The sequence below is a fragment of the Phoxinus phoxinus genome (genome assembly GCF_949152265.1).
Source record: "Phoxinus phoxinus genome assembly, chromosome: 19".
NCBI lineage: Eukaryota > Metazoa > Chordata > Actinopteri > Cypriniformes > Leuciscidae > Phoxinus > Phoxinus phoxinus.
Window position 1 is genome coordinate 12,083,871 of NC_136894.1, and position 19,386 is coordinate 12,103,256.

General features: G+C 36.6%; 1 protein-coding gene across 1 annotated transcript; it reads left to right on the plus strand.

Moving 5' to 3' along the window:
* The first annotated feature begins 6 nt into the window (after window positions 1-6).
* Window positions 7-19,246, plus strand: skic2 (SKI2 subunit of superkiller complex). Its single transcript, XM_079590983.1, has 30 exons — window positions 7-80; window positions 322-443; window positions 563-684; window positions 781-898; window positions 1,566-1,680; window positions 1,765-1,839; window positions 1,932-1,985; window positions 2,086-2,243; window positions 2,327-2,497; window positions 2,594-2,739; window positions 3,403-3,549; window positions 3,642-3,726; window positions 3,816-3,922; window positions 4,016-4,162; window positions 4,990-5,089; window positions 5,208-5,420; window positions 6,091-6,201; window positions 6,296-6,407; window positions 8,159-8,277; window positions 9,867-9,998; window positions 10,148-10,285; window positions 11,969-12,073; window positions 12,547-12,682; window positions 12,830-12,956; window positions 13,037-13,247; window positions 14,105-14,215; window positions 15,930-16,148; window positions 17,600-17,740; window positions 18,073-19,139; window positions 19,214-19,246. Exons 1-29 carry the CDS (start codon window positions 68-70, stop codon window positions 18,271-18,273), a joined length of 3,756 nt encoding a protein of 1,251 aa, XP_079447109.1. The 5' UTR covers window positions 7-67; the 3' UTR covers window positions 18,274-19,139; window positions 19,214-19,246.
* Window positions 19,247-19,386: the final 140 nt, after the last annotated feature.

Here is a 19,386-nt window from a genome sequence, read left to right on the forward strand (position 1 = left end):
TTCCGTCCCCTCAGTTCTGCGCAGCTTCCTGCAGGACTGAAACTTTACTGAAGAACTGCAGAGTAACATGGACAAAATAGGTATGAAATGTATAACAGTACTGTTTTTATTTGTAATTCTGCGTGATTTCCTGTCGTAGTATAATAATATATCCAGCAGCCAGCTCAGCATTTACCTGCTTTGTGTCATAAGTCGCTCATACAGCCAGCCCAGCAACTACATTGTAAACTACATCTGACAGTAATGGCTCTAGATTGTAGTCTTTGCATTTGCCTCTAATTGCAGCGGCACTGATGAACTACTGTCCTCTTCTGTCTTTAGATTTGCCCCCAGTTGGTCCTAATGATTTGCCCCTGTCTCTGCTGGAGATGGGCTGCTCTGGGAGATTTGAGCTAATCACACACCCACTGCCCAAAAACAAACCCTTGCCTCCACACAGCACAGTTAGTCATTTATTAATACTCAAATAATAACAGTATTCATGTGTGTGTGAGCTAATATATTTATATTTAAGTAACACTTTTTGTATTCATTTTGTTTCAAATTCTGTAATCTTTTTCAGCTCCCTCATGGGCTTCCTCCTACTTGTCTGGACTTAAAAACAGAGGTAGAAAAGCGTTTTCTGCGAGATCCTGCTTGGCTCCCAGTACATGATGTAGATGATGCCTTCCACAAGTTCCTTAAGTATGAAATGAGACGTATTCAGAAGATAGCGCTTGTCTTTTTAACATGTATTTCATATCTTTAATTAGTTTAGTCTATTACAAATGTGTCCTTTAGGATAATTAAGAGGGACAAAGAGGTGGACTCTCTCCTGCACTGCTCCATGTCTCCACTGCACTCTGGTCTGTCTGTCGTCAGAGATCCCACCACCGGTATGCTGCTGGATTTCACTGAGGTAACACGGGAAAACATCTACTACATTGTGTTTATTTTCCTATTCCAGCTTAATATATTCAAAGATAGTTTGTTATTGGTAACTAAAACTATATCAAAATAATTTAGGTTAATTGAAATAAAGCTGAAATAAAATAAGTAAAACTTTACACCAATTAGTAATGTTGTAGAAAAGTTGAAGTACTAAAATTACCAAAAGTGAAATAAATATGAAATGGTAACACTGAAATAAATATAAAATGGTAACACTTTACAATTAAGTCTCATTACTTAACGTTAGTTGAATAATTCTTTATCTTACATTAATGAACATTGAGGAAAATGTTTGTTACAGTATTCATTCATATTTGTTAATGTTTGCTAATTAAAAAAACAGAACTCCGGTCCATTAAATAATATGAACAGATACCATTTTTTATTTGAATAATTTATAAGTAAATATTGAATTTAACATTAACTAAGATTAATACATGCTTTAGAAGTGTATTATTTTGTTCATTAATGTGGTAATTAATGTTATCAAATGGATATCAAATACTATAATAAAGTTATCAAATACTTTATTGTAAAGCTAATTAAAAACTATTTTAATACAAATGTTCTTTCTAATCTAATGCAACTTTTCATAATTTATATAATTGTTGTTTTTTTATTTTTTATTATGCCAGGTGTTATTAGAGGACACGGGGTTGTCTGCAAAAAATTCTCTCTCATTACAAAGACAGCCTGGACCTCCGTCAGAGAGCCTGAGAGGGAGTAACACAAACTATCCTTTTCTCCCAGGTGCGGTGGTTCATATTTAAATAAATGTCTCATACTTCTGTTTTAAAAAGATCCAGTTTTTAAACTCTGCTGTCCCTTGTACAGGCGGAATGGAGGAACTAACGTTAGAGCAGATTAAGAAAAAGTCAGAGCTGGAAGAAGACATTGACTTTGAGAAAGGTTGCTGATCTGTTTTGTTTTTCACAGTCAGTACACAATCATTTGTGAGTGTGAGAGAAAAATAAACTGTGACCGTTTGTTTCTTGTCTTAGATTTGTTGACGGTTCCTCCAGGGCTGAAGGCTGGTATGGACTTCAGTGACAAAGGTCTGGTTTCATTATTGTTCTCCCCATGTCATGTGCAGTACCATGTCATCATCCCACTTTAGGTTGTGCATTTCAATCCAAAACTGTGCACTGTCTTCAGAAGCCAGAACCATGAAGAGTGAGGTGAACCTGCTGTCACTCCTGTCGACATTTGATGATGTCCTTGACGCTCTGCCAGAGGAGAAAGAGGGAGCGTCACAAAAAGAGGAGACCGTTAAACTTCCCAGAACTAACAGCCTGGAGGACCTGGGAATTAAAGTGTGTATTACTTTGAGAAAGGATTCTTAAGAACCCAACATAGTTGTGTTTGTTTTGTCATTTTCAAGATATGTTCTTCTCAGGATTCGAGCAACACTACTTCTCAGCCTCCAGCAAACACTGTGAGTCTGACTGAACAAAAGAAGAAACCTCAGGAGGGAGACAAGGGAGACAATAAAAAATGGGCCATTCCTGTGGATGTCACCTCACCCTGTGACGACTTCTACAAACGTATCCCTAATCCAGCCTTCAAGGTCAGAAATCCGTATATGCACATTATTTTTAAGATTTCACTAAAATAAAGGTTTGTTTATGTGGGTTGTTTTTTCTCAATTCCTGCCCCGTCTCAGTATCCCTTTGAGCTGGACGTGTTTCAGAAGCAGGCTATTCTCCGACTCGAAGCTCATGACTCAGTCTTTGTTGCCGCCCACACCTCAGCGGGCAAGACCGTGGTGGCTGAATACGCAATTGCACTTTCCCAGAAACACATGACCAGGTGTGTATGTGAGACCCAAGGTCTACTGATTGCATCATTTAATTTATCTTTTCTTTCCTTTTTTATGTTTTTTTAAAGAAGTCTCTTATGCTGACCAAGGCTGCATTTATTTGATTAAAAATACAGTAAAAAAAAAAAAAGTAATATTGTGAAATATTATTACAATTTAAAATAACTGTTTTCTATTTTAATATATTTTTAAATGTAATATATTCATGTGATGGCGAAGCTGAATTTCCAGCAAATTGCTGATCATTTCTTATTATGATCTATGTTGAAATCTGCTGTGTAATATTTTTGTGGAAACATCATTCTTTGATGAATGGAAAGTTCAAAAGAACAGCATTTGTTCGAAATAGAAATCTTTTGCAACATAATAAATGTCTTTTGCAGTCACTTTTGATCAATTAAACGAACCCTTGCTTAATAAAAGTATTAATTTCATAAAAAAAAAAAAAAAACAAGCTTACCTACAAACTTTTGAAAGCTAGTGTACATTTTAAATCAATTTTCATTTATTTTCAATTGTGATAATTTTTTTAATCATGTTGATATAAAGCTCTTTTTGAATTGCCATTGTGTATGAAATGTGCTATATCGAAACTTGCCTTACTGTGACATTAGATTTATGGCCCACACTAATGTGACTGTTCCTCCTGACAGGACCATTTACACATCCCCCATTAAGGCCTTGTCCAATCAGAAGTTCCGGGACTTCAAGAACACGTTCGGTGACGTGGGACTTTTGACTGGAGATGTCCAGCTGAATCCTGAAGCCTCTTGTCTCATCATGACCACTGAGATTTTGAGGTGATTGTACAATAGAAAGTCTTCATGTCAGTTACATATAATTCTAAGTTTGTCATGTGAATGAATTTTTCGGTATGTCTTCCTCCTAACAGATCTATGCTCTATAACGGGTCAGAGGTCATTCGAGATCTGGAATGGGTCATTTTTGATGAGGTTCACTATATCAATGATGCAGAGGTGATGAATTCACTAAAAAAACAAATCTAGTTCAGTTTTGCTTTTCTCTTTACTGCATTCAGATCTCATATGCTGTTGTTGTTTCTCAGAGAGGAGTGGTGTGGGAGGAAGTGCTCATCATGTTGCCAGAACATGTTAGCATCATCCTGCTGAGTGCCACGGTGCCTAACTCAGTGGAGTTCAGTGAATGGATCGGGTGTGTGTATTCTCAAAGCTATGGAACTGAATTTTATCCTGCTTTTAAAATTGTATAGATCATATAGTTTTAGTGTGCTTTCTCTTTCCTCAGGCGAATCAAGAAACGGCACATCTATGTGATCAGCACAGTTAAGAGGCCTGTTCCTCTAGAGCATCATCTCTACACTGGCAACAGCACCAAGACTCAGAAAGAGCTCTTCCTGTTGCTGGACCCTTCTGGAAACTTCCTTACTAAAGGGTACATTCCTGGGCGGTTATTTTAATAGTGTTTATTTCTGTAAAGGCAAAAATGAATTTTCAGCAGCCACTACTCCAGTCTTCAGTGTCACATGATCCTTCTAGAAATCATTATAATATGTTGATTCGCTTTACTGATTTATTATTATCAGTGTTTAAAACAATTGTGCTGGCAGTGTTGCTTAATATTTTAGTGGAAACTGTGATACACTACACAGATTTCTTTAGAAAGTAAAAAAAAATAGCATTGATTGGAAATAGGAATCTTTTAAACTTTCACTACACAAAGCTTCTTTCCCAGTCTACCCAGATCATTTATTGAAATTTGTCTGCAAAAATGGGTCATTCAAAAATACCAATATTCAGTAACTTAGCCTGGCCTTATTAAAAAAGACAGTAAGCTGCTGATATGCAGAGGTCATAAATTCAAGTTAGAATTGTATAAAATTAAAGATAACTTAAAATAGATACTGTAAACTTTGATTTCAGATTATTATTATTAATAATAAATCAATTAATATTGTAATGTGTTTGCAATGTTCATCTAGTTGCTTGGTTGATTGATTGATTTCTACATTGCAATGGACTATTTTTTAGCTTAATCTTAATCTGTAATTATAAAATATCCACTCAAATGTATTTATTTAGTATATACAAGGTCAGAAAGAGTGTTGAATATGGTGTATAAACTAATTGATTATTGTTTTTACCTCAAGAAACCTAGATTAACGTTTTATTTTAGATGGACTTTTGAAGAAAGTGTTGCAAAATTATAGCAAAGGGCTCCTGTGAATTCATTTTAATTGAAACAAATGTTTCGTTTTTCAGCTACTATGCCGCAGTGGACGCCAAGAAGGAACGCACGAGTAAACATGCGCAGTCTTTCGGCTCAAAGAACGTATCACAGCACAACACTACAGCCAGTCAGGTCAGTGTCTGTACCTTTCGTCATTTCCTTTTAAATCAATCATCTAACATAACAGGTCTCTGTTTCCAGAAAGAGTGTTTTTATTATGTTTTCTGCATTCCTCCCATTGCTCCGTCAGGATCGATCAGTGTGGCAGACGCTGCTGAACTATCTGTCTCAGAGGCAGCAGACTCCAGTTGTGGCGTTCACGTTCTCTCGGACACGCTGTGATGACAACGCCCGCTCTTTGAACTCTCTGGACCTCACCAGCTCCATAGAGAAGAGCGAGATACACTCGTTCCTCCAGAAGAGCCTGACGAGGCTGAGAGGAGCCGATCGGCAGTTACCGCAGGTACATGAGATTTCCACAAAGAGTTTTCCACTGGATAATGCAGATATCTGGAAAACAAGGTAGCTAATGGTCGATGTAATGCTGATTTAATGATAACAAAAAGAAATGCTGATATTAAATCAACACTTATTTTACACAAAAAATAATTTAAACATAAATATTTAACCCAACATCAAAAGTTGACATTTTATTTTGAGAAATCAAGCCTGTTTTAGCAAACGTAAGATGTTTTGTACATGACAATTATTAAACACAATTAAACTTGTCCCTAAACTCACCCAGATCCCACCTCAATAGCAAAAGTGTTTTACATTACAACACATGAAGAACATTGTACCTAACAATATTTATTCTCTAACTACATATTAAGACACCTAATAGAAATTCTAACTGAATATTGTTTTCAAATGTATTTGAAAAAGTCACAAAAGTTTCACAAAAAGTTTTTTTTTTTGAAGACCAAAAATATGCATTATCCTTTTACAAAATTCTTGGTAAAAAAAAAAAAAGAATGTTGCAGTTCTTAATAATAACTAGGTGGATGATACAAAAATGGCTAAATAAAAATTGGCCATGTCAACATCCATCATGATACTTATGTGTATAATGAAACCTTCAAAGTAATTTTAATACAGTTATGGTGTATATCAGTGTAATTTTGTCCTCACAGATCCTGTTGATGCGTGATTTGCTAAAGAGAGGGATTGGTGTCCACCACAGCGGCATCCTGCCAATCCTGAAGGAGGTTATTGAGATGCTCTTCTCCAAAGGTTTAGTAAAGGTTTGTCTTATGGACTTGTTTAATACAAGCTTTATTTGATTAAAGAAATCAAATTAAGGAGAGAGTTGGTGACTTGCAGCTATTCTCTCTTTAGGTGCTGTTTGCTACAGAGACGTTTGCCATGGGTGTGAACATGCCCGCCAGAACCGTTGTGTTCGACAGCATCCGCAAACACGATGGCACAGGATTCAGAAACCTGCTACCCGGTAAAAACACATCTCCTTTACTGCCTTACACTACAAACAATGATGTGCCTGTCGTCCAAATATACCCTCACTTGCATCACCTTAGCACGCCTGTTGCAGTTATTCTAATTTAAAATGATCATTATTTTGTATTATCATAATAATAGACTTTATAAAAAGATGTCAGATACTTGTTGGCAGAGACGCTACAGGGAGACAGGCGCTGCCAATGGCCAGGTGTTTGATGAATTAGCCGTCTCTAATGAACGAGGAGATTAATTATGCTGAGGTAGTGCAGATGTGACTGGACTGCAGTGAGACTAGGGAAACACAGCAGGAGGCCTTTGATGTGTGTGTGAGAGACGCTTGAGTTTGTTCAAGTCTCTTCTAATAATAGTGTGTATAAAAAAGGGAAGAGAGAGAGAGAGTATAGCTGGCCTCTTTCAAAGTCAAAGCACACATTTGAGAGTACATGAAGACACAAAATATTCATGAAATATTTGCGAAAATTTTACAAAACCTATCAAGAACATGTTTGGGTCATGTTTCACCCCAAAATAAAAAAAAAGAAATTTGTTTAATTATATTTTAATGAAAGAAAATTAAGCTTATGTTAGGAATATTAAGATGGTTTGCACTGTAATGTTATATTCACGACTCCCTCTCAGTAACCTATTGTAATGTTTAAGAAACATTCTCATTACTGTAATGCAAAAAATTAAGATATATTATTTAATTGTGAAAGATTCAATACCGTTCAAAAGTTTTGCGTCAGTGAGATTTCTTCATTCTTTTTTTAAATAAGGGCCAAATGCTCACTAAGGCTGCATATACGTATTTGGTCAGTAATATTGTGAAATATTAGTTACATGTGTTTTCTATTTTTATGTATAATGTATTGTAAAATGTATTTTATTTATGTGATGGCAAAGCTGAATTTTAGTAGTAGCCATTATTCCAGTCTTCAGTGTCACATGATCCTTCAGAAATCATTCTAATATATATGAACATTTCTTATTATTATCAATGTCGAAAACAGTTCTGTCTAGACCACTATCGTCAAATACGATTGACAATTAGCATTCAGTTTGGATTGGTGGTATGGTTCTGTTCTGGGCAAGAACTCAGCCTAGCATAGATAAGAGCAGGGAGAGCAGCAATAACCCCCCTTAGGGTAAACAGAACCAACATGAATGTATGCAGATATCATTAATTAAAGATTTTAAAGTACAGCATAATTGGAGAATTTATTCTGATTCAAGGGGAATGCCAAATCCTGACTGGGGATGGAGGAGGCTAATTAGCTCCTGAGAAATGCGATAGCTGCTGATAATACTGAAGGACCTTATATGTATACAGTGATAGGCGTCGTATTCCTATAGGTAGACGTGTATCAGCTGAGAGTCAGCTGATGCAAGCTTGACTAACGTGACCTGCCAGAACTAACGCTACGCTTAATTTTAGCTGCTTAATATTTTTGTGGAAACTGATTTTCCAGGATTCTCTGATGAATAGAAAGTTCAAATGAACTTAAAAAGAAAAGAAAAAGACTTTACTGTCACTTTTGATCAATTTAATGCGTCATTGTTGAAAAGTATTAATATATTTTAAAAACAAGCTTACTGACCTCCAAAGTTTTAATGATAGTATTTGTTGTATTACATTTGTTTTAATTGTTGGTTAATTGTCATAGAAATAGTCACAATGCCAAAAATAATACCAGTTCCAGTTGATCTATATAAATGCGTGTGTGTGTGTGTGTGTGTGTGTAGGTGAGTATATTCAGATGGCAGGTCGTGCTGGCAGAAGAGGTTTGGATGCTACAGGGACTGTCATCATTCTCTGTAAGGCTGGAGTTCATGAAATGGGAGACCTCCACGCCATGATGCTGGTCAGTACTGCACTCTGCATTAAACACCTTCAGGTCGTCTCCGAGGCCTCACTGCTGATGCTTTTCAGATAAATCTTTTTACATTTATCTGAAAAAAATGTGAGAAGACTGTGTGAAGTGTCACATGCTATTTAGGCCATAGCTGGTAAATTCCCCCTTTGTTTTTTACTTGTAAACTCCCTAAATTCTACTAGGCTTTTCTATGATCTGATCCCAGCTCCTCTTTGTAAACCGCAGTCTGATTGTTCAATCTGGAACCAAATACAAATTTCCTGGGTCTTTTTTTAGAGTCATGCAGCCTGTGAGTGCACTTCTGTCATCCTCTTGTGGATCGAGTGTGTGGAGTGAATGGGCTCTTCTTCATTAGAGTGTCCAGCCTGCTGGAGCTGTTTTAACCTCTCTGTGTCCAATCACGGCTGTTCAGTCTATTAACCCCTGAACCTGGTTTATTGACTCAATACACTGTCATTACAGCACAAAACACACCAGGGTTCACTAGTACTGTTGTCATTTTGCTCTCCACATGGCACCCACAGACTTCAGAGCTGATTTTTTGTGTTTTTTTAATACATTAAGTTATGAACCAGTGTGATTTTATTGTAGTCCTATAGTATAAATATTATAATATAATCTATGTTTATAATATTCTAATATTTATTATTTTGAATTCACTTTTTAAGGTTTAGTACTTTTATGTGCTTCTGTCTCTTTTCTTTTTTTTAGCTTTAATTTTTATTTAAATTTTAGTACTTAAACTTTTTTTTATTTCCGTTTGCTGCCAAGGCAAAATTTCTAATAAATAATGATTAATTTTATTTCCGCTTTATTTCAAGTACCGAAAATGACTTTTAATAGATTAAGTATTAGTTTTCAGTTAACAGGAACAACACTATTAGGAACAAGTGTAAATCCTACAGTAAGCACATTTTTTACCTGGAAGATGATCAATTGGGCAAATAAATCCCATAAATTTACATTGATGCAAGTGAACCATATCTAGAGACTAATATCGTAAAGACCTGGCCACTTTGGAATTGGATCAGTAAGAAAGCACCTAGCAATAACTCAGTAACAAGATTAAAATACTAAGCCAAATAGCAATATCCTGGCAATCAACAACATGATCCTAGCATCATGGCGATGACTTATTCATAGGCAGATCTTCTGAAAATGTAATGACCTAGTTGGTTTAGCAAGTAATAAACCAGTTAATTAAACAACAAAACAAAATGAGTTTGACCCAGTCAGTGCAGGTTCTCTCAGATGGGACAGCAATCTGTGATGATCAGCTCCATGTCATGGACATCATGGCAACAGCAGCTGATGCTGTAATAACGTGCAGTGTGTTGTCAAGGGCCTCAGGTGATTGGACCTCCTCTGAATGTCAACTCCATTTCCAAAGAGGCACGATGTGTACAAATCCTTACATTGTGTCCTATTATTTGTCATATTTTGAAGCCAGTTATTATTTTGTTTGTTTGTATGGCATACCGGCAATCAATGAATTCATCAAAGCTAATGGATGATTAGTTAAATATTGAAGAGCACAGAGAGATGGCATTAATGTGTGACATTTTCCTTATTTTCAGGGGAAACCGACAGTGCTGCAGTCTCAGTTCAGACTGACCTACACAATGATCCTAAATCTGCTGCGTGTAGAGGCCCTTAGGGTTACCGACATGATGAGGAGGAGCTTTTCTGAGAACCACAGGGATACGCAGGTAAGCGGCCTCATTTCCCACCAGCCCCTGGGTAACAATGAAATGTCTGTGGGGTTTGCATGCCCCAGTAATTCAATCTTACAAAAAGGCTGAAATATGAAGTATGTGATGAAATGTTTTGAAATTCTTTCTGTCTTTGTGTTTCTCAGACTCATGAGAAGAGAATAACTGAGCTGAGAAACACGCTCTCCTCTCTCCCTCCGCTGGACACAGAGGGGCAGTTATCTGATTTACTGTCATATTACCACACCATCACAGAGCTGCGCATCACCACAGAGACCCTGCAGGTACACACACACACACACACACACACACACACACACACACACACACACGTACTTGTATGAACAGTGTACTTGTATACCACACTATCACAGAGCTGCACACACTCAGACATTAGATTCACAGCATTTCGATGAATTTATGATGTTATATTGTTAAATCAAGATTATATGATTAAAATGTATATTATATGATTGAATTAAAATGATTAGATTATAAAATGTAAATTGTTTACATTTTTTTTTTTTAAACGACAGCCATTATGGTAATATTTAGCTAGCTTAAACAACATATGTGAACAAAAATGAATAAGGCCGGTGACACACTGGATGCGTGGCGTGAGCGTGGCGTTTCTGTTGCGTGTCAGGTGCGTGGCGGCTGCGTCGCGTTTTCTCTGTCTTTACACACCAGAACCGTGCTTGACGCGGCGCTGGCGCACTGCTGCTGCTGTAGGTGACAGAGGGACAGAGTAGGTGACAGAGTTTCTCCACCTCTTCAATTAACCTGCCGTCGTCTATCGTTGCAAACTCGAAGTGCCTACTTGAAAGTGTCAAGTCGCGTGATTTGGATCACCCTTGTTCACATATGGAGAGAGAGTTGTGGAAGGCTATACGTCATGTTAAGCATACATACATATAAAGCCTACTGATAAAGGACACCGTCAACAGTATTGACGGCAAAATAGACTGTTTGACAGGTGCATTTGAAAATCGATAATTATTTATTTTTTTGTTTTTTAAATTACATTTACATCTGAATTTATGTCAACCTATAGACTTTCAGACATCAAAATGTCATTAATTAATATGTATTTGTGTACAAAATGACATATAAACATATTTTCCTATTATATTTTGCATGGAAACGCTTCCAACACGCTTGCGTGTCGCGTGAAAAATAGGCGTCGGTTCTATTTCTAGCATGCACGCGTTTTCCGCGCGGCTCGAGCCGCGCCTGAGACGCGCGTGTCACGCAAGCAGTGTGCAAGCTCTAACCTGTTAACATGGGAGCCGAAATAAAAACGGACACGCCACGCAGCTGAGACGCTTACGCCACGCATCCAGTGTGTCACCGGCCTAACACTATAGCCACCATAAAAATGTGGTGTATTAGGTTTATAGAATTTATTAAAATTTTATCTTTTTTTTTTTATTATTATTAATATTACTTTTTTATTATAAAAAATTAAGAGCAGTCAGACCAATCAAGTACTTTCAGGACCACCAGACCACTTCAGTCAACTATTTTTTTTACATTGACTAATTATTATTTCTATACACTATTTAAAATGTATTCATATAACAATTATTCTATTTTTGTTATTCATCTAGTATATTAATTTAATTCACTTTTAGTTTTATTAATTTGTTGCATTTGTCAAATATTTTATTTATTTAGTAAATTATTAAATTTGATTTGTATTTATTTATGGCAAATATTATTATTTTATTGAATATTATTATATTATTACTCAGAATTTATCCATCACTGTTTGGCAATAATTTTTGTTTTCACCATTTATTTCTTGTAAATAATTTTTCTGTTTGTAATATACACATTTCTGACAGCAAACTCATGTCATTTTGTGTGTGTGTGTGTGCGTGTGCGTGTGCGTGTGCGTGTGCGTGTGCGTGTGCGTGTGTGTGTGTGTGTGTGTGTGTGTGTGTGTGTGTGTGTGACATTCGCAGCGAGCTGTGCTGGAGTCAGTAAATGGACTCAAAGCCCTGTCTGTGGGGAGGGTGGTGATGGTGAACAACAGCCAGCATCACAATGGCCTGGGAGTCATTCTACAGGTGTGTGATTGCATAATGAACACATTATGTAAAAGTGTCATTAAAACCGGAGTGACAAAACAGTATTAGACTCAAATATAGAATTAAAAAAATAATAGAGTGAAGTCTTTTATATATTTTTGAAATAAGTCTTATGCTCACCAATTTATTTGATTTGAGTAAAAACAGTTGTGCTGCTTAAATCGTGATATTTTTTTCCAGGATTCTTTGATGAATTGATTGTTTAAAAGAACAGCATTTACTTAAATGGACATCTTTTGTAACATTATAAATGTCTTTACTGTCACTTTTGACAGTAATTGAATGCATCCTTGCTGAATAAAAGCATTCATTTCTTTAAAGTAAAACCAAAATCTTACAGTGGTGCATTTTTGAGAGGACAAATTAAGTCAAAAGTTGCACATCTCACCCCACTGTCCCCTATTAATTTCCCTCTCTCTTTCTCTCCACTTTCCTCGCATCTCCTCCCATAGGTGTCCAGTGATGCAGTAAATCGTACATTCACCGCTCTCATTATCTGTGAGAAGGGAAATGAGGAGTCGGCGGGTGATGATCAGTCTAATAAAGCCTTACTTCCCATCTACAGCACTGCACTGTTTATTCCAGAGGGTAAGCAGACACGTAGACACACAGCATCACATCACACACACAGTAAATCACCACCGGTTAAGTTGGAGGGTGTCGTCATGAACACCACACCTACTTTTTCAACATCTTTTGTTGTAAAAGTTTAATTTACGGTGTATCTGTGTGTAGGACCCTGCAGTCATACGGTGCAGAAACTGAAGTTGCAGGACATCTCTGCCATCACAACCAAAACCCTCAAGGTCATTCCAGAGAGAATCATCGACAACTACAATAAAAGACAGCAGCCACGCTTCAGGTGTGTATCTGGCTCAAATGTGTGAGCGAATTTGCATTTGTTGAACTGTGGCTTTGAATAAATGAAAATTCCTTTCCTAGACTTGATCCACCAGGTCAGGCTATTTCTACAGCAACTCAAGAGCTCTTGCGATTGGCTGAGGCCAATCCCAGGGGCATTACGACCTTTGACCCCGTGAATGACCTGCACCTGAAGGGTGTGGATGTGGTGGAGGGAGTGATGAGGCAACGGGTGTTACAGGACTGTCTAAAGGACTTCCACTGTATCCACTCGCCCACCTTCACTGAACAGGTCTGTCTGTTTATCATACTAATGTGTCACATTCATACACTACTGTCCGATGTTTGGGGTCAGTAAGATTTTTTTCTTCTTTTGAAAGAAATTAATACTTGTATTCAGCAAGGAAACATTAAATTGATCAAAAGTGTCATTAAAGACTTTTATAACGTTACAAAATGTTTCTAATTAAAATAAATGATGTTCTTTTGAACTTTCTGTTCAATATCAGGGTTTCCATAAAAATATTAAGCAGCACAACTATTTTTAATTGATAATGTTAAGAAATGTTTCTTGAGCCGCAAAGCATCATATTAGAATGATTTATTAAGGATCGTGTGACACTGAAGACTGGAGTAATAATGCTGTAAACTCATCATAGAAAAAAACTACATTTTTAAGTATATTTTTAGAATGGAAAACGGTTCTTTTAAATTGTAATGTTTCACAATATTTCTGTTTTTACTGTATTTTCGATCAAATAAATGCAGCCTTGGTGAGCAATAAGAGACTTCTTTCAAAAACATTAAAAAATCTTACAGACCCCAAACCTGTTTGGTTGTGTTTTTCCTGCTGTTTTAGGTCGAAATCCACTGTGCAGACACAAGGAAAAAAGTCATTTCTAATCCAAATGTGTCCTGTCTTCTCTCATCCATATTTAGTAATTTGGCACAGCAACTCTCCCAAGTGCACAGACTCTCATTTATTGAGTGTGACTGGTAGGGCGGAATAAGGATGCGTCTCATTAGCTCTCAGTAATCACTTCCAAAAGACCTTCTGCAGTGTGCTGATGATGGAGTAGTGATAAACTCGCGCTCTCTCTCACTGTCATTTTCATATTCTCTCTCTCTCTCTGTGAATATCTTGCTCAGTTTGCGCGTGTACAGGAGAGGATGAGTGTACAGGAAGAGCTTGATCAGCTTCTGTTCCTGGTGTCTGATCAGTCCCTGACACTGTTGCCTGAGTACCATCAGAGAATCAAGGTCAGTTCACCTGCACTACACGTATAGATGTAGATTTCAATAGCAAAGTAAAACATTCTTTTACATACAGTTGTGAAATTATTAACAAGAATTTCATATATATATAGACATATTTCACAAATAAAAAAAAGCTATGAAAAGTTTATTAATTAGCATTTAATAATTGTATTTGGGCCTGCCAATAACCTTTTTTTATAGCATTTATTTTAGACTTAAAGCGTAGCTCTCGCCAAAATGCAACCTAGGGTTTTTTAGTGAATCTACCCGAGGCAAACTTTCATTTAAATGCATAATTAGCATGGATACACCACTTTTAAGATTGACCGTATTTTCGTTTTTTGTCAAATTGCCTTTTGAATGGGAGTGTTGGGGCACTACTGTGATAGCATCAAAATCGCTATATTTAAAACACTGAGGCTCGAAACAACATGAAACTTTGCTCAAAGTATCACCAGGGCATCTACACATGAACTCGAGCATTGAGAACAGTGTTTGTGTGCACAGAGTTTACTAAAAAGAAAGGTTTTGAACAACTCACTGTAGCTGTTGTTGTTTCCTGCCACCGGTATTTTGTCAGTTAAAAATAGTCGATCTCCGAATGCGAATGACTCCATATTGCCTTGGGTAGATTCACAAAAAGATCCTAGGTTGCATTTGGCGAGAGTTACGCTTTAAAGCTTAAAGGTACACACAAAAATTTAAATTCTGTCATTAATTACTTATTTAATTTAGGCTTTTATTCACATATTATGTGGTGCGCTATGTACAGGGCTCAACAATAATTGTCACTGTCACCATAAAAGTTTATTATTTGCCAATTCAAAAATTGAAGCAATTTTTACGCCTCTCAGACAGCGTGTGAATACTGAATTAAGTTCTCTTTCGCATCTTCTTGCACTTGACATTTTTGTGCTATCTGTATCTTATTCATTAGAATACAAGGTTAAATGGGTAAAAAACAATGAAGACAATAAAAATTGTTGTAATTATTTATTACTCACTTTGTGGCAGGGCTAGTGACATTTTTTGCAGGGCAAGTAAAAATTTGAACCACTGGTCAGTAGAAAAAGTCCCTAGCGTAAAGCCCTGATGTATATGCTTTGATCGAAGTTTTTATGTGAATAAAAACCTGAATTAAACCTGTTCATCATATAAAACGATAATGTCTCTTCATGAGCCTTGTGGATTACTTTTATCTTCTCTTTATTGATTTTTTGAAGCGTCAAAGGTTTAATGGGATTTGCTTTCAATGGAGGGACAGAAATCTCTCAGGTTTCATTAAAAATATATTTTGAATATGAATGAAAATCTTGCAGCTTTAGAACGACAAGAGAGTGATTAAGTAAATGACCGCATTTTCATTTTTGGGTGATCTATCCCTTGAAGTTTTAAGCTAAATCTGGCATTAAACCCTTATTAAATGTACAATAAAAACAAAAGATAACAGCGAATTGCTTTTAAAACCTGGGACTTTTAAAATTTGTAAACTTTAATTATAAAAAAAGAAAATCTAATATCATTTGCATCCAGTATTTTTAATCAGACCAGAATTGATCATTTAAAACATTAATAATGGCCAATACTGATAGTCATTGATATTTTGTGCTATTCTGTGTTCACCTGGTTTATTGTGTTAAATATCACCATTAAATGTCTGCAAATATCACGTATATTTGAAACAGTCCGTGATAACAGTATAGCACTGTATTCCCAGGTGTTGGAAGCTCTGCAGTATGTGGACAGCACTGGGGCGGTTCAGCTGAAGGGACGTGTGGCGTGTCAGATCAGCAGTCATGAGCTGTTACTCACTGAACTCCTGTTTGAGAACACTCTGAGTCCTCTCGCACCCGAGGAGAGCGCCGCCCTGCTGTCCTGCCTCATCTTCTCACAAAACACACAGATAGACCCGCACATCACCAGCACGCTACAGGAGGTAATGCAGTTCTCATGCTCACAACCGCATTCCCACGGTCAAGGAAAAACCTGGAAATAGTTCAAATTTTGATCCCAGGACTGGAAAATGAATGTACTCAATTTAAGTCTAAAATATAATTGAAATAGCATTCTTATGCTATTTTAAAAAACACATACATTTTCATATTCAGTCTCTCTAAACCCCGGCTTTCTGAGAGCCTACTCTGCTTTGATTGGTCAGATGGCCCAGTCTTTTGTGATTGGTCTACCACTTGTGTTGGAAACAAAACGTCCATTATCATATATGATTTTCAGTTCTAGAGGCTTCCTTAGCACTTCTATATAGTGATACGAACAGTAATAATAGCGTCGCCAATGCAAACCAAACTTTTGCATGTCTCAACTACAGTGTGCAAAGGCGGGTTAAAGTAGACATTGTTCGCGTGCAGCTAATGAAGACCATAGGCCGGCATTATGCTAATTTGTTGAAAGCCTACGTAGGTTCGTGCAGGAAGTAAGACTGGAATTATTTTCGACTTGTTTCGGGCTGTTCAGAATCATTTCTTTCTTTTAGGAGACAAAACTCTTATTGATTGTGCACTTCCATTCACAAACAGCTGTATAACATACCACATGACATGTAATATCTGAAAAACATTTAATACTTGTTCAAGCCACAGATTAAAAGCTGAGGAAATTGTATGAATCACACAAGTAACCTAATTCATTATGCTCATCTAAAATGCTTCGAGCTTTTTATTTGAGCCCACAGCCATTAGAATATAACGCATCAGATACGCTTGTCATCATGTTTATGGATGGATGTAAATTTGTACAGCTCTGTGAGCTCAACACCCAAGAGATGTGCATAAGAATGTAATGGATGCTGCCTGGCTTTATGCTTTATGCCTTTAGCAAAGGATGCAGTCGCAGATGAACATGCCGGTGTGTGTTGTCGAACGGCCCAGAAACATGGAATTGCTTTAAAGGGGCAGTGAATAAGTCATGACACTAGACTGATAAGCGCACAAGAGTTTTAGAGTTCACAGTGGCTTGTAAACCGATGTGAAAATGCTCTTGCTGTTGAAACGCTGTGAGGTGAGGGCGTACAGGTAATGTAGCCACAGTTGGACTGCATGACTACACTGCCTGCCTTGCTCTAGTTGTGTAAGCACTTAGACAGCAGATGGAGACAAGAGTGGAGCACAGGACAAAACAGACTGACGCAGTGCAATACTAAGAGATCTCACTGTGAATAATATACTAAACTATACACATTTTAGGCCTTTCAATCAATTAATAGGTTTAATTAATGCGTCCTCGCTGAATGAAAGTGTTCATATCTGTAAAAAAAGAATAAGAAAAAATCGTTCTGACCCCAAACTTTTGAATGGTAGTGTATGTAATAAAACATTACATAATATTTCATATAATGTATATAATTTTTCTCTTATTCTCTTGCTTTCCAAGGGCATCAATCAAGTACTCAGTGTAGCACAACGTATTGGTGAGCTGCAGAGGGATTGTGGGATAGGTCAAACTGCTGAAGACTTTGTGGGCCAGTTCAAGTTTGGCCTGACTGAGGTTGTGTATTGCTGGGCAAGAGGCATGGTGAGCACTGACCTCAAAACAAATAAAGAAATTATTTATTTATTTATTTATTTTACTCCCACACAAACATACAAAGTCTACATGTACACAGACACACACACACACACACACACACACACACACACACACATATATTGTGAGTGTGTGAGTAAGTAAAAAAACAAACAAAAAAACTTTAATTTAGCGTAATCTATCTTATAATAACAATTTGTACAAACATGTAGATCTATGTAATCCAATGCAGAAATTCTGATAAGAGAAAAACTATATTAATATTTGGACAGAGAAAATCATATACCTCTTTTTGATGGTGGTGTTTTTCGGTTTGGTAGCCATTTGCTGAGATTGCCGCGCTGACGGATGTGCAGGAGGGGACGATCGTGCGCTGCATCCAGAGGCTGGACGAAGTCCTGAAGGAAGTGAGACAGGCTGCTCGCATTGTAGGAGACTCCGTCCTGGGCAGCAAGATGGAAAGAGCCTCACTGGCCATACGCAGAGACATTGTGTTCACTGCCTCGCTCTACACACACTGAGAGACAGGAGGAGGCAGAATGTGTTTGTGTGGTGATAAGTGTGATGTAAAAGAGAGTGTACAGAATATGGACCTAAGAATCTGTACTTGAATTATTGAGTGCATGTTTACATTGAGTTGAGTATGCATGTATGAGTGAAGGAGTGATACACTCCTCACTCCTGACCAAAGTTGTTATCTCAATATGAAATGGAGGTTGACACCAGTTATGAACTGTAAGTAATTATACAGCAATAAAGTTAGCTGTATCTGGAACACTGCTTTCATCCATATTGTCTGAAAAATAGAAATAGAAACTTTTGCTTTGTGATCATTTTATAAATGACTGCTCTGTTTTCTTTTATGTTTGTGTCGTTATCTGTACATATTTGCTATTCTGAGATATGGTCTGATTTTGATTTTACTTTTGTCATGCAGGACTTTTCTTTATATATTTTTGATGCTCTACGTTTTGCTTCCTCTTACCCCTCTGCATCCACCTTTTATCATTGAATATTGTAAAAATATATATAAAAAATATTACAAAAAATTCATGATTAGTTTTAAGATGAATCAGATATGTTACCACCATAGACATTTAAGATTTATACACCAATATTCAGATAATGTGTTTTTCAATGACTGATTCTTAAACTTTTACATTTGGTCCTCCAAATCCTCAATATTTGATTACTTTTTGAATGTCAAATTATCTTTTTAATTTTACATGAACGTCTGTATTATTCTACTTTCAATTAACAATGCAATTATTCCCCTTACATTAACTCATACCAAATTGTGCTAGTGCTAAATTTCAGAAAATGTAAAAGATTTGATTTTTAGATTTATTTTAGCTCAATACAATCCAACAAGCCTTATTATACTATGGTGAAACCATCATAATTTTTTTTTTTTTTTTTTTTATTGCTTAAAGAACATACAAAATACCAAACAAACCTCAGACACCATCATAAATTAAAATTGGGATCTCCTTTAAACAATGTGCGATTGTATTATTTTAATGTCAATGGTAGCTAATGCCCAGATACATTGTAACAAATAGTATTATGGTAGTTTGGTGGAAACCGTTACCATGGTAACAATATTCGATTTTTTTTTTTTTTTTTTTTGTACA

Coding starts and splice junctions, on each gene's coding strand:
- skic2 (XM_079590983.1), top strand. Junction 685..780: donor GCCTTCCACAAGTTCCTTAA/GTATGAAATGAG, acceptor TGTGTCCTTTAG/GATAATTAAGAGGGACAAAG. Junction 2,498..2,593: donor TCCCTAATCCAGCCTTCAAG/GTCAGAAATCCG, acceptor GCCCCGTCTCAG/TATCCCTTTGAGCTGGACGT.